The sequence below is a fragment of the Solanum lycopersicum genome, chromosome 4, assembly GCF_036512215.1.
Source record: "Solanum lycopersicum chromosome 4, SLM_r2.1".
NCBI lineage: Eukaryota > Viridiplantae > Streptophyta > Magnoliopsida > Solanales > Solanaceae > Solanum > Solanum lycopersicum.
In genome coordinates, this window is record NC_090803.1 from 67,076,549 (window position 1) to 67,091,250 (window position 14,702).

At 31.8% G+C, this 14,702-nt stretch overlaps 1 protein-coding gene and 1 long non-coding RNA gene across 3 annotated transcripts; one reads left to right on the forward strand and one right to left on the reverse strand.

Annotated features, from left to right (window-relative positions):
• Positions 1-681: 681 nt before the first annotated feature.
• On the forward strand, positions 682-9,543 carry LOC101256481 (uncharacterized). Of its 2 annotated transcripts, XM_004238288.5 has the most exons (16): positions 682-1,252; positions 1,662-1,723; positions 1,820-1,887; positions 2,437-2,558; positions 3,205-3,310; positions 3,440-3,491; positions 4,633-4,750; positions 4,840-4,870; positions 4,960-4,983; positions 5,119-5,243; positions 6,277-6,358; positions 6,803-6,925; positions 7,013-7,066; positions 7,154-7,223; positions 7,437-7,470; positions 8,814-9,543. In XM_004238288.5, exons 1-16 carry the CDS (start codon positions 1,087-1,089, stop codon positions 9,155-9,157), a joined length of 1,581 nt encoding a protein of 526 aa, XP_004238336.2. In that variant the 5' UTR covers positions 682-1,086; the 3' UTR covers positions 9,158-9,543. The 2 variants fall into 2 exon arrangements, with proteins under 2 accessions (XP_004238336.2, XP_069153564.1); XM_069297463.1 differs by having other exon boundaries at positions 1,662-1,887.
• On the reverse strand, positions 7,781-8,914 carry LOC104647201 (uncharacterized). Its single transcript, XR_741311.4, has 2 exons — positions 8,777-8,914; positions 7,781-8,223 (listed from the first exon to the last, which is right to left on the reverse strand). It is a non-coding gene; the product is annotated as an uncharacterized lncRNA (long non-coding RNA).
• Positions 9,544-14,702: the final 5,159 nt, after the last annotated feature.

A 14,702-nucleotide genomic window follows, 5' to 3' on the forward strand; every position in this document is an offset into this window, starting at 1 on the left:
AATTTGCACTTGCATAGTATAAAATCCATCTGCATACCATATACAATAGACCCTTCTGATCCGAAACTCCGATCAGGGAGCTTAGTGTGGACTATAACTCATAAAAAGTAGTAGTTCTATGAATTTGGGCCACTTCACCGTATTATTGGTTCAATGGGACTAGCACAACCAGACAAAGAGATCACACACTGTCTTGTTTCCCTCATCTTCAATAAAAAAAAGAAAAAATTAAAGTAGTCAAAGTTGCAGAAAAGCAGATAGTTGCCCAAAGCATCTTGCAACAAGAGTTGCATCACCCACGAGTCGAATCTATGACTTATACACATATGAACTCGAAATTATTTTAGATAAGGAATACTTAGATATTATGTTTATTTTTTCAACAACCAATTGAAAAACCTCTACTTAGTTGTTAATCACATGAAAACAGTCTCATAATAATTTTAAGTTCTAATAAACAAAAAAAAAAAGTCCAAGAGATAATTCCAAAAAAAGAAGAAAAAAGAAAAAAAGAATATGGATAATGACCAAAGAGTACAAAATAAAAGCATATACCTTCTTTTCAAATAAAGAATACCTCGAAATTCTTTATTCTTTAACAGACTAAACCCGCGGGAACCTTAAACCCTACTACACACAATTCTATAAATCTCTAACATTATAAAATTTCAGTAAATTTTTAAAATATAATTATTTAAATTTTGTTTCAAAATCTATAACCAAACGAATAATATAAGTAAAAAGAATAAAAAGAAGAAAAAAGCCAGTAGTAGTAGTAATTATCCATTCCACCAATTGGTATTTATATTTTGAACTCACGTAATTTTATATCTTTTAATTTATTAAACCAATAAAAAGCTCACATTCTCGGAATACACAAAACAAATCTTCTTTTTAATAACTCTCAATGCTGTTGTAGGGTTTCAGATGTTTTCCTTCTAAAACTTCTTTTGCCGCCGATTACTTACAAATCTCTGTTTTTTTTACTAATTTTTGTGGGTTTTGTGGTACTGACGTTGAGGTTTAGCAAGATCTGATTTTTAAAAACTTTTTTTTTGAATTTTTTGACCGTTGAGTTCGCCGGAGATGTCGGAAGTGGTGGTGGTGAAAGGTGGGGAGTTGTTGTTTTGTGGAAGTACTTGTTGGGATTCTGTTGGTCGCCGGAAAGGTTTGACGGAGGGGAATTTGGTGTCGCCGACGAGGCTTCGTCCGCTTGTTGGTGTCGACATTTGTTTTGTTGCTGCTGGCTGCGGTATACTCTGTTCTGATTGTTTTTTTTCAGATTATTTTTTCTTAGTTGTATACTTAGTTGATTTTGTTTAGTGCTCAAAAATGTTGTGAAATGTATGTTGAGGATTCGTATAGCGGAACCCAATTTAAAGTTATCATCTTTATTGTGAGATTATGGGGGATTTTGGCCATGACTTAACGTTTGGCCATAAAATTCCGGAATTTGAAGAACACGGAAAAGTTGTTTTCACTTCAAAATACTTAAATAAGTAAAAAAAACAACTCCATTTTGTGTTCATGGTTAAACACAACTCCAAAAACTACTCTTTTGTTTTTTCAAATACTGACAATTTTCAAGGCTAAACGCTTCCATAATGTGATTGAAGACTTCCCTTTTTGATTGCTTACTTTCATTCTTGGTGGAAATGCAGCTTCTTGTCACTGTGTAGCGCTAGATACTGAAGGTCGTTGTTATACATGGGGAAGGAATGAGGCAAGTGTGTTGTCTGTGTTCGTTTTTATTTTCTTTTGTGCCTTTTTGTGTTGTTTTCTCGATGTAGGGAATCTGAAGTGTGTTGTGACTTTGCAGAAAGGGCAGCTTGGTCATGGAGATAAAATTACACGTGATAGACCAACGGTTGTTTCAGAACTATCTAAGTAAGTTTTTTCTTGGTTTTGTTCCTCTATCAGTGACAGATATTGTAGTAAAAGTTTCAAAATATGTATTAAGTTCAAATCCATACCACGAAGGAGTGAAGGGTGCATAGATATGCCGTATCCACTTCTTAAAATCCTAAATTCACCCTCTTTTTTCTTCTTATAGTTGTTTGATTCTTCTCTTTTTCTTGAAAACATTGAGACAAGATCCCATCTTTCTACTCTCTTTTTTTTTTTAAGAAAAAGAATTTACCTTTTTATTTTATTTTGTCATTGCGCTCTTATCACTTGAGCAAAGCCTTGGGGCAATGCATACTTCTAGGGTACATGTAAAAAATGAGATGGAAAGAAAATAATGTTATAATGGTGAATATTCTGATGGACAGTAATGTTTGTTTTTTTAACTCAGAACTGAGATTTTGTGTCTAGAAGTAAGAAATTCTTTCAATGTCCTTCTTATATTTCCTGAATGGTTAGCCCATGTCTCCTGAAGCAATTATGTCTATCAAGTACTTATCTCTGGCATCACTTAAAACTTTTTTGTTCCAGGTATAAAATTATTAGAGCTGCAGCTGGAAAGAACCACACAGTGGTAGTTACAGATGACGGACAGTCCTTTGCTTTTGGTTGGAATAAACATGGGCAGCTCGGTATAGGCTCTGTAAAAAATGGTGAGCTCCTTTGTTATCCTCTGTTGCTCCTTACCTTCTCTGTTTCTGACTCACTTGCATCAAAAGAGAAGACCTTCTGTTAGTATTCAAATTGTTGTTGTCTCAGTTGCATGCACATTATTTCATCTCCCTCTTTGATCATGCATTTATCTTCAGATATGACCTAGGTCAAATGGGTCCTTCATTTGTTTTATAACTCATGTCAAAACGGGAGTAACAAGTGTGTGGATTCATCATATTTATACAAAGTTACCAAAAACCTAGATGCACATGTATTGGATACTTAAACATATCTGTCATTAACACACGCTTTTGCATCTTGACGCCTACACGAAAGTACCAACTAAGTGAGGCTAAGGGCACAACCTGGTTTTCACCAAGTTTCTAGGTTTAAGCATGCTTTAAACAAACCTTTAACAAAGCTAATCTAGTGTAGGGAAGAACAATAAATTTATTATTATGTAAGCTAGTGTAGGATCCAAGTTAAAAAAATATGAGCTAGTTTAGGATGGAACCAAGAATTTGCTTTAAGCAACGTTGTCTTTTTTTCCTAGAAATATTAGTTCACTAATTTCTTCTGTCTTGGCTTATTTTTTCTTTCATTTATAAAACAAACTAAGATCATCTCTTTTTTGTATTGTTGCAGAAACTGAATTATCTCCAGTCCGGTGTGCCGTCACTGAAGTCAACTCTGTAGCTTGTGGGGCTGACTTTACTGTGTGGCTAACCTCAGTTGAAGGAGCTTCTATATTGTATGGTTTGTAAAGTTTTTACTTTCTATTACATTGATAATGCTGTGTACAAATAAAAGATTTTGGTAGTGGCATTTTCATCTCTAACTTTTCTTGCACTCTGATTTTCATGCTATTCGTGTCTTCTAGAACTGCTGGTTTGCCTCAGTATGGTCAGCTTGGTCATGCTACTGACAACGAGGTACACTTCATGAAAAAGTTTTTAGTTTATCTTCTGTGACATGGACAAAGACTTCCAATATTTTATTGTTATTTATCGGAAGTTCTAGACCTCTACATGCTGTATAACAAATTAACAATCTCAAATTGCAATATTACCTATCGGCAACAATATGTCATGACAAGATCATCTGTTCAATTTGATTGATAGTGATTCAGCTTTTGTGATACTTCTACATAAATTGAAATCACAATTAGCAGGCAATTGGATGAGTATAGTTGTTATCGTCTCCCATCTATCTTGTATTCTGTTCAATGCCTTTTTGTCCATTGCAACAGTATGCACTTGTTCTTTTTGCTAATAGAGAGTGGAAATTTTTATCAAATGAGATCCTACCTCTGAATACTGACTTCTATATTTCTCCCTCAGCTTTGATTTCTTCCTGCTTTAGGCACATGAAGTTTTATATTTTATGAAGTAAGGTGTTCCATTAAAAAGAGCTTGCGCTTTATGAACATAAAGTTCTGGAGATATTGGTGCACTAAACAGGCAAAATATTTAGGGATACAAACGCCTCTTTCGTGTGACTGTGCAGCATCATTGGAGGATATTTGCAGAACTTCATTTATTTTTTACTATTGATCTTTTGGAATGTATTGCATGACATGATCTATACATGCTGATGTCGGGTGCTAATTGCTGTATCAAACGACCTTAATATAGTCATGTTTCTGCCTTTTCCATTTCTTGTTTCCTTGCTTTTCCAATTTCTATTTACTTATGCTTCTTGCCAATCTGAAGCATGTACTTGATAAGCGTTGTGGATAGCACAATTTCCACAAAATAATCAGTATTTTCCTATTCCTAAAAGAAACGTTGTTTTGTTCTCCTTCATAGTGGAGTGCTTTTATACTTCATATTACTCTTTTGTTTCCTGATGATATCTGGTCTAGTATTTCTCCAAAATTAAGTGTGGAAACCTAAATGTAAATGCACCAAATTGGGAAGACGATAGTAACTATTTTGCCCTTCCATGACAATACCCTTGATGTATAAATTTGGAACTTGTTGTCATGAAGGCATTCACACAGTGTTATCTTTAAATTTGAACTGGGAGTTGTTGCCTTGTTTGAATGATTTGAGGATGCCCTGTAACATGCAGTATAATACCAAAGATAGCTCTGTAAGGCTAGCTTATGAAGCTCAACCCAGACCTAGACCTATAGCTGCCTTTTCTGGAGAGACTGTTGTCAAAGTCGCTTGTGGAACAAACCACACAGGTTCATCTCAACTTCATTTTAATAAATTTGTATATTGTCATCTTTCAGATATGTCTAGTGCATTTACCTTCTTTTTTTCTGGATTTCAGTTGCAGTGGATAAGAGTGGATATGTTTACACGTAAGTTCCACCTTAGCTCTTTTGTATGGATTTTACCCTGTGTACAGAAGCTAATTTGTTCTTTCTCTGTTTTGACAATCAAATCTTAGGTGGGGATTTGGCGGTTACGGGAGGTTCGTACATCCTATTTCATATTTGCATATTCAGATCTATGTTAATGGACGTCTGTTGAACCGCCTTGGCTTTCCATACTCTTTTTGGGCCCTTATTATAATAAACATGAAATGTTTGATTTTTTTGGATTACAGGCTTGGTCATCGAGAACAGAAGGACGAGTTTGCTCCTCGACGAGTTGATGTTTTTACACGGCAGAATGTCTTGCCTCCAGATGCAATAGTTTCAGCAGGTTCTGCCAGCTCATCATGTACTGCCGGTATGATTCGTCTTGTTTTCTCTCCATTCTGTTTTGATATCATTCTTGAAATCTTATCCAGTGCACTTATAAGTTACTGTGTATTCACATGAGATGACATCATATTTGATATCTCTATTAGCTGCACTCATTTTACACAACTTTTTGTTTCCAAAAAAATCTTTCCGCAAGTTGTCCAAACTGCTTAAAGTATAAGTTGAATGAGTATTCAAATGAGTGAATTGCCTTTATTAAATCTATGTTCTGACCAACTATGATTGTATATATAGTGTTTGCTCATTTAGTTATTGCTTTGAGGAGTGTGAACATCTAGCAAGCTGACACTTATATGTAAAAAATATGTAAAATTAATGTGCGGTTATATATGGTTTAGTATGGATTACTTGTGAAAATAGGTAAACGCTAATCTAATCCATGTTAATGCTTAACGAGTTCGATTAATTTCAAAATTTTGAAAAATCAAGTAGTTCGAGTATTTTCACATTAGTAACTCATGATAGTCTGTCTTTATTGCGGATTTGGTATTGGATATGTTTTGCAAAGCTTACATAGGTGGAGTTTAGAGTTTGAGTAATCATTGGTGAATGGTGATGAAAAAAAAGAAAATGTCCAAATAAAAAAAACATGATGCTAAATAGAAACAGCCTTTCTACCTTTGAGGTAGAGGTAATGTTTGCATACTATCTTCCCCGAATCCCCTTTTTGGGACTACACTGGGTATTTTGTTGTATAATTGTAGTAAATAGTATTTAAATATTATTATTATTATTAACTATTATTTTGTATGTAATTAATTTATTTTTCATTTTATTTTTATATGGTATGATGATGACATCAGTTTGAACTTAAATGGAGATAATTATTCATATAGCTGACCTCAACTTGGTTGGGGCTGAGACATATAGTTGTTGTTGAAGTAAAATTTATGTTTGAAATTTGCGCTGCAAGCCTGCAAGTAATCTGAAGATATGATGAGGTCACGTTCTACTAATTGCAAATGACTTGGCACTTCTAATAAAATATTCTTGTGCAGGAGGAGGGCAGCTTTACATGTGGGGAAAAATTAAGAGCACAGGAGATGATTCGATGTATCCCAAACCTCTTCTGGATTTGAGGTTATGATGTTAACAGCATTTGCATCTCCAATTTTTTATTTTGGTCATATAGTATTAGTGTAGATACAACATGAGTTGCATGTGTGATAAATTCCACATTTTTGGTTGAATTATTATTTATCCATAATTTCTGGTTAGAACCATCTGCAATAACATCTATGAAGAGTTCAATTTTCTTTTCCTTGTGTCTCGTGACTAGGGGTGATGGAGTGATTTCATTGCAAAGTCCTAGCAGAGAGTCTCTACTCTTGTATTTAATTATGAGATTCAATATTTCATGTTGGAATGTTATTTAAAATCAATCACATGGTAATAATGTATTGTTGTTTCTGCCCCCATAATCATTGGCTTGGATTGTTTTAAACTGGATATTCTCATTTCAGAAGCACAATATTTTTTTTCTTTTGTCGCTAAGTCTATAGGACTGATAATATGTATTTCTAGTGGGTGGAACCTCCGATGTATGGATTCTGGCTATATGCACCACTTTGTTGGTGCTGATTCCTCTTGCATAAGTTGGGGCCTTGCACAGTGTGGGGAGCTGGGTTATGGACCACATGGACAGAAGTAGGTTTGATTCATATCTTGTGTTTTACTTTTCTTTTTGGTGACTTGTGTGCGTTTTGCTCATTTATTTTGTCTATTTTTCTAAAGATCTTCTGCAGTTCCTAAGAAGGTGGACATTTTAGATGGCATGCATGTTATCAGGTTAGTGTATTTCTGTTTAAAAAAGAAATTTTGGAAGATGGAACTTTACATCAGAGTCTGAATCCTAGTGCGTTCCTTTTTGTGTAGTGTTGCTTGTGGATTTGCCCACTCCATGGTTGTTATTGATAGGACAAATGTTGAGGATCGACTTGAGCAGGTAATGTTATGGTTACAAGGTAGTGTTGCTTGTGAATTAGAATATGATTTTTTCAGTTTATATGTACAGGTTTTTGGTTGAGTGTAATATTTGTTTGTGGATGGGTGTTGGTGTGTGTCTGGGGGTGCTGATACATACATCAGTTTCAATTTTTCTTTATTTGTATTAATTTGCTCGTGTAAGTTATCTAATTTCTCCCGTTTTACCTGACAGCTTGATGTATATGATGGCAAGGCTTCTGAGGAAGGTATAGGTCTAAGCTTCATCTATCTTCATAAGTTTTAGCTAATTGTACTATTTCATTTGGAAAATATACTGGTTTTCCTCTGAATTTGCTTCAAGGGCAGTTGACTTAAGTAGCCATTGAATTGCTAATTCCTTGGGAGATGAAAGAACAAGGAGTCTGTTAATGATGTTCAATTCATCTACTTTGTCCTTGAGTCCTTATCTGTTTTCGATACAATGCAGGATAAGGTTTGATTGTATATGCTATTTGCAAATAATAATATGTCAAAGAGTCCATATGACATCTACATTCAGACAATTTATATATATATATGTTCAATTTCAAGGACAATAGCTTGATATATGAAGATTTAATGCGCAGGACAAAAATTTGTTGCTAAGTATAGGAGAATATCATGATTAGGTGAAAGTGAAGTGAAACTAGATTAGTTTTTGTGGTGCCTAGTACAGACTTCAAATATGTACATTTAGGCTTCTAGGAATATATAGTGATAGATGCAATATAACAATTAGGATAAATTAAAGGACTGTGCTGGGACTGCTATGTGATAGAAGTCATCTAACAAGCTACAGTCAAGTTTTATAGAACGGTTGTGAGACTAGTAATGTTGTATTGGGGTGAATATAGGTCTGCAAAGCCCACATGTCCTCGAGATGAATGCCATAGATGTTGATATCATTGAACATAGAGGATACACAGAGAATTTTGCTTGAGACACTTTTGCCATGTCTTACAGACTTCGAGATGTATCATCTGCAGGCACAACTATATGATAGTTTGAAGGTGCAACAATATGCTTGAATTTCATTTAAAATGATAATTGAAAATAATGAGCTAGACTTGAAATCACATGTGTTTGGTTTTTTTAAAAAAGATTTTACAATTTAGCAAAATCAGTGTTAACTTGCCTAATAACTAATTGCATGAAAGAATAGTAATCTTAGTGTTAATACCAACTAGTTTGGATTAATCACTTAGTTATTGTTTCTTATGTTTGGTTGTTTATTAGGATTTTTCTTTTTTATTGTGGTCAGAGACATATTATTTTGGTGGAGGATAAGTATTGAGATTTGCAAATTCTCTAGTGTCAAAACAGTCTTAATTTCTCTTAAAAGACAAATCTTAAAATTGGAATAATATAACAAATTGTGTTGTCAAAAAAATAATATAACAATTTGTGTCAAATTTTTCCGATTTGTTTTATCGAAATCCTTGTACACAGACATGACAGGTGAAAGGTTATACTTCTCTTGTTGAACTGAGGAGATAGTTGGCATGCAGCCCTATTTATTTTACAATCATTTACCTTTTTTACTATAGTTCCAAATTGTTCTTTGCTGCAGTGGGGGCAGAACCTGTGAGTGAATCTCCAGCTTCTAAAAAGACTACCAAAAAGGCATCTGCTAAGGCGCCTGCAAAGTCAAATAAACGGAAGAAGTCAAAAGATGCATCTGAATCTGAAGATGAGGAAGAGGAAAATAGTGATGATGAAAGTGATGACTATGAGGAACAATCGAATGGGCGGGCCAAGTCTTCCGGCAGGGGTCGAGGAAAGGCTGCTGGCAAAGCTATAGCTGCTAAAAAGGGCGCTGGTCGAGGAAGGGGTCGGGCTCCAGCAGCAAACAAAAGCTCCCCACCTGAAGCGAAAGTATCGACAGGTAAAAGGGGAAGGCCGAGGAAATCGTAAGAGTACGGCTTTCCTGGTCAAAATGTAAGGCACTCTCTATATTATGGAATGTATCTTTATTCTCCATTGGCTAATTAGTTGCACTTTCACAAGTTATTAATTTTCGTCATTAACTCCATTCAACATTCTGAAATTTAGCAAGTGTAATCCATTTGCGTAACTTGTAACCCGTATTGACATAGATCATTGACTGAAAAGACAGGTGTTTATCCGAGCTTGTACCTAGTTAAGCTCGTTTTTTGGATAGGAGCGGAAACAGGGGAAAAGAAAGGAAAAACCTATTCTGCCCAGTGTACTCTGATGTCTATTTTTGTTATTAATTTGTGGTGCAACTGAAACACATTTGTTCTGAAAATCTATGCTGATTAGTAATATTGCTGTGTAAATGAAGTATTTATCAGAATGTTTTGTTGTAGTTGATCATTTTAACATTTCGTTCTAGCCTTGTTGATGATCAATGATGAGACTTACACAACGATCATGCTGAGTATTGATTTATCTTCCTATAATATCATAAGCATGTTTGGAGTCTACTTGGATAGACAAAAGATGGTTTGTCTATGAGCTAAAAGAACCAGAAAACAGAAAATGTTCTTTGTATCTTAAGAGTTCTGAGGAATTTTTGTAATACAAGTTGAAGTGATTCCAATAAGTACAGTTTAGTGCATAACTATGTTATTGTGTGTGTTTTGGTCCCTACAGTTTTAATTGTGGTTGCTTGTAAAGTCAAGCATGGAACAGATAGCAACTACAATACAAATGTCTTGTTGCTTTCATTTATGGAAAGCTAGAGGTGACTTTTCCCTTTGTAGGGAACAAATGTGGGGGCCTGATATAGTAAAGAAAATGAAGGGAATTTAAGTTTTTATGTCTAAATCTTAGATCTTGTGCAAAGATGATTTGCTTAGGATTTTGAGTTTCATGATAACCTCTTGTTATTGTTACTATGTAAACCTCCTTGTTGATGAAATCAACTTGTAGGTGTACAATAAAACATTATGAAAAAGGTTTGTGGTGGGGTTATTGTTCTCTTGGGAACATAGTGTTTTTCTTTTGATGATGATTTTACAGAGCAACAAGTGAGAAGGACTAAAGAAGAATGAGAAGGTTTAGGAGGTTACATTTGTGTTAAGTATAATGATTGGAACTTTTCTCCATGTGCCTAAGGTCCCACCACCCATTTTTATACAAGTAAAAAGTTGCATATTTGTGTGTGGAAACTTTGTCTTCTATTGTTGGTACCTAAATGTGACTTGCCCTCTTTTGTTTCTCAACTTTAAAGTAAGTTTGTGAAGTTTTAATTATGAAATTTATGCTTTCAAAGTAAGCTTCATTTTCCCCTTAGAATTTTTTAGTCAATTTCCATTGTAGTTTGCTATATAAGGTGAATGGGACCTGAAAGTATCACTAAACCTAATTAAAATCTTGAAGGAACAATCAAAGCTAAAACTAAATATTGAAAGTTTTTTATTATTTGAGTTGTGTTTGTGAATAATGGAGGAGAAGGTAGAATAAAGGAGGAATCTTTTGTAGGGTTTGAACCCCACATATCCATTATTTTTTACTTGGTCCTTCCCTTTATTAATTTCAACGTTGTTTTTTTCAGATACTTTGGTTGTTAGAGTAAAATATTGTTATAAAAACGATTCCAAAGAAATCTTCATTGTTATTAGTGAAATGTTCGTTTAGCAAATGATTGTTATAGATAGGTTTAGTTATACTTTGATACCTTACAACAACAACGATAATTCTTATAAAGTCAGTGTAATTTTACAAGCAGGATCTCAATTATTCTTATTTTCTCAAAGTTAATAGACCGTCGTCTTGTACTATGACCTTGTGTATATGTCTTGATTTGTTAGTTTCACATTAATTAAGGGAATGAACGATTGCTATTTTATGTGATTTACGACAATTTTTATCTTATAAACTAGCGTTTAGGTTATTTTATGTCCAAGATTCTTTTTCTTAACATGGAAGCACAACTATACTCATTAATAATCTTGATTTACCTAATGTTGGACTCACCTACTACGTTTATCGATCCTTCAATTAACTGAGAAAATATAACGTTGTCCTTTTATATGACTTTTCGAAAATTCTCACCTCAAAAACTAACTAATCGTTTCAGTTGAAGCATGTTCTAATATCAATTCTCTTAACTACTTTTAATTGACTAATTGTTACAATCAATTAGCCTCATCTATTTGGTGACAAAAAGACAAGTTACTTTATTGTGTTACCTAAAAATAATTATTTCTGAAATAGATTATGCTTTTACACTAAACTTAGATGTAGGGAAAAAGAGACAGCATAATCTATTTGATGATTTTTTTCCCCTATATTTTGTTGGATTATTCTAATTGGATCTTTAACGTAGTAGTCCCTGTCTAAACTTAATAATTGTTTTATTATTTTCTAAAATTAGTAATTACGTACTTAATAGTTTTTAAAATAATTGAGAGGATAAACTAGTTAAGCACAAAATAATTATAGTCAATCACATTTTTCTCTTTCATTTTTATTTTAAAAACTTATAGACAAAAAAGTCAAATGTATTACGTGTTTATAATGTACAACAGGACTTTAATTATTTTATTAATTGATGGCATTTTTTCTACTTTGAGAAAAAAATAAGTTAGTATAATATTTCATTTACTGCTTACTTGTTTCATATTATTTGACTTTTGTATTAAAATTACATATTTTATTTTACTTATCTAAATTTAAAAATTTAAAAATTTATTATATTTTTTCTTTGTGTTCCTAATACTAAATAACTATAGGAAAATGTAATTCTTACCGTTTCAAAATGTCATAATGAATATTTTAATTATATAGAGACCTCTATTAATTTTTTTTTAAGAATTGTGTCAAGTCAATATGATTTAAGTAAGGCCGGAACCAACTTCCGATTCGGGGTTCATCCAAACTTTCGACGGAAAATATGGTTAAAATTAAACTTATATATATAGTAGATTTTAAAAGTCCGTTTAACGAATTCATGTGTTTACTTCAATAGATATATAATCTCTCCAATTGAAAATTTAAATTCAAACCAATAAGGTCGAACAGTAGAAGAATATATATATTTATTTATTATAAAATTTTACGTTTTAAATTGGGTATTCAATAAATTACAACTCACGAAACTTGTGTTTATTGGTTATCGATAAGACCAATATGTATTTTTTTTATATGTGAATTATCGGTTAATCATTTTGATTAAATAAATCTCATCAACATGTAAATTATTTGAATCTCACATGCAAAATATATTAAAAATATATATTTTTTTAAAAATAAATTCACCGATTGGCATGCGCTGTCAGTTGTAAGAAAACGGGTCGGAGGTTCTTCTCATGTGCTCCGCATGTGTCGGGTAACCTGTCCGAAAACCATACCCAATGAGGACACGACACCTGTCAACAACTCGGAAAAATTAAACTTCTAACCTAATTCAACCTCAAAAGTTAGTCGACAAAGAAGATTCTATGAATGTAAGGAGATAACAACTCGTTCTTCCAATTTCTTACATTATTTTTTTCATATTCAGAATTGGAACTCAAAATATCTTATTAAGGGTGAAATAATTTTACCACTGTATCATAACTCATGTCAGTACTTAATTAATGTTACATTAATGAAAGTTGTAAGATATCTTTTTAAATAGGATGTTTCTTATTTCGAAAATATCAAATATTTTAATATAGTATAAAGTTTAAAGTAATAAAATAAAAATTAACATCATTTTGAAATATATTTGAAAAAGGCAATAAAGACTCGTCGTATTTGGTGTTGCGTAAAATATATTCAAACCTTTTTGTCATAACATTTTCTTACATACTGAGATTCTAACTGTGTCACCGCTACTATTAAATTATATGTTCCTCTCTTATTATATCATATGATATAATATATTACGTTCGTAATAAATAATTTATCGTGATTTTTAAAATAACGATATAAAAAATATCTAAAAGAGGAACACAACAAATTGAATATATATTTAGCGAAAAATGATTATATCCTAAGATATTAGGATAAAATAATAATAAAATTGTACATAATAAATTTTTATAATTCGACTCTTTTTCAAACCTTCGAAAGTTTAAAAAATCAAAATATATTTTAGGATTTAACTTACACTTACCTTAAATGTAAGGACCATTTTTGTCATTTTCATTAAAAATAAGGTTGTAATCTCCAAAATTATCCTTAGCTTTTTTAGCATCAAGGAGGCAAGGACCATTAATGGTCCACTAATAGGGAGTTGGACTCACCACATATTCTTTTACGATCCACTTGATATTCAGTATTCATATTATTTAAATACATGTTCGTAAAATCTATTTATGAAAATATCACTCTAAATAAATAAAAAATCGTTCATAAAACTCAAATTCGAGATATATATGTAAAGAGATCTCAACTATCCTACGATAAATAATATTTTGCATCTTATAAGTCACAAATGTCATCAATTTCTTAAAGTATAATTAGATACCTTTCTTTAATGTTACGATTGTTTTGTTTTGATTTCAGTGTTGGAAAAAACATCTTAACTTATGGATTAACTTTACACTAATCCATCATTAGGATTTTGGTTTAACTGATCCCATCTTTGGTCAATGTCAGTTAACGACTATTTATAATGATAATCTACACAACACACCAACTATAATCATCATTATCTTCTTTAGATTATAGTTTTTGATTAAAAAGTTAATATCAAAATAAAAAAATGATACTTAAAACTTGAATTTTCGTGTGAGCATGTATTTCACTTAAAACTGAAATTACTTAAATATATATATTTATCTTATTTAGTTATATGAAATTAATGTAATTTAATATGAATATTAAATGCAAGTAAATATTTATCTGTTTTGTAGAGTAAGATTTTAAAAGTAAAGATAAAGGTAAAAGATAAAACTACCTTAAAAAGTCATTAGATGAAAGAATATATATTATGCTAAAAGATTAAAAAATAGTCATTTTGTAGAAAAGAAATAATAAATAGATAGATTATAGTTAATGTCATTTCTTGTGATTATTAGTTGAACAAGATATTGGTGAACTACTTTTGAATTTTCAAATACTTTTTGCGTAATTAAAGATTTTTTTTTTATTGTTTTCATTTATTAATTTCTCTTTTTGTCTTCCTTTTTAATTTACTCAACTGTATTTTACATTAATTTCTTTCCGAACTAGACATTTATTTATTTAATATAGTATAGTAAATAATAATAGTAATAAAAGAAAAAGTCATTTTCAAGTCAATAGTAGAGGTTATAGATGTGAATGTAATAAAGAGAATGGAATGAAAAAAAGCCAATTATCGACGGAACGAGGATTATAATAGAGTGATAAATATTTTTTATTTTAGTTAAATTTTTTGAGTTTAAACTTGCTTCGAGTAGTACTTTACTTTAAAATATAAATATTACGGTATGAATTTAAATTTAGTTGAGTATGAATAAATATATATAAACTTATCGAGAACATAATTTTTAGATAAAAGACTATGAAAGACACAAATTAA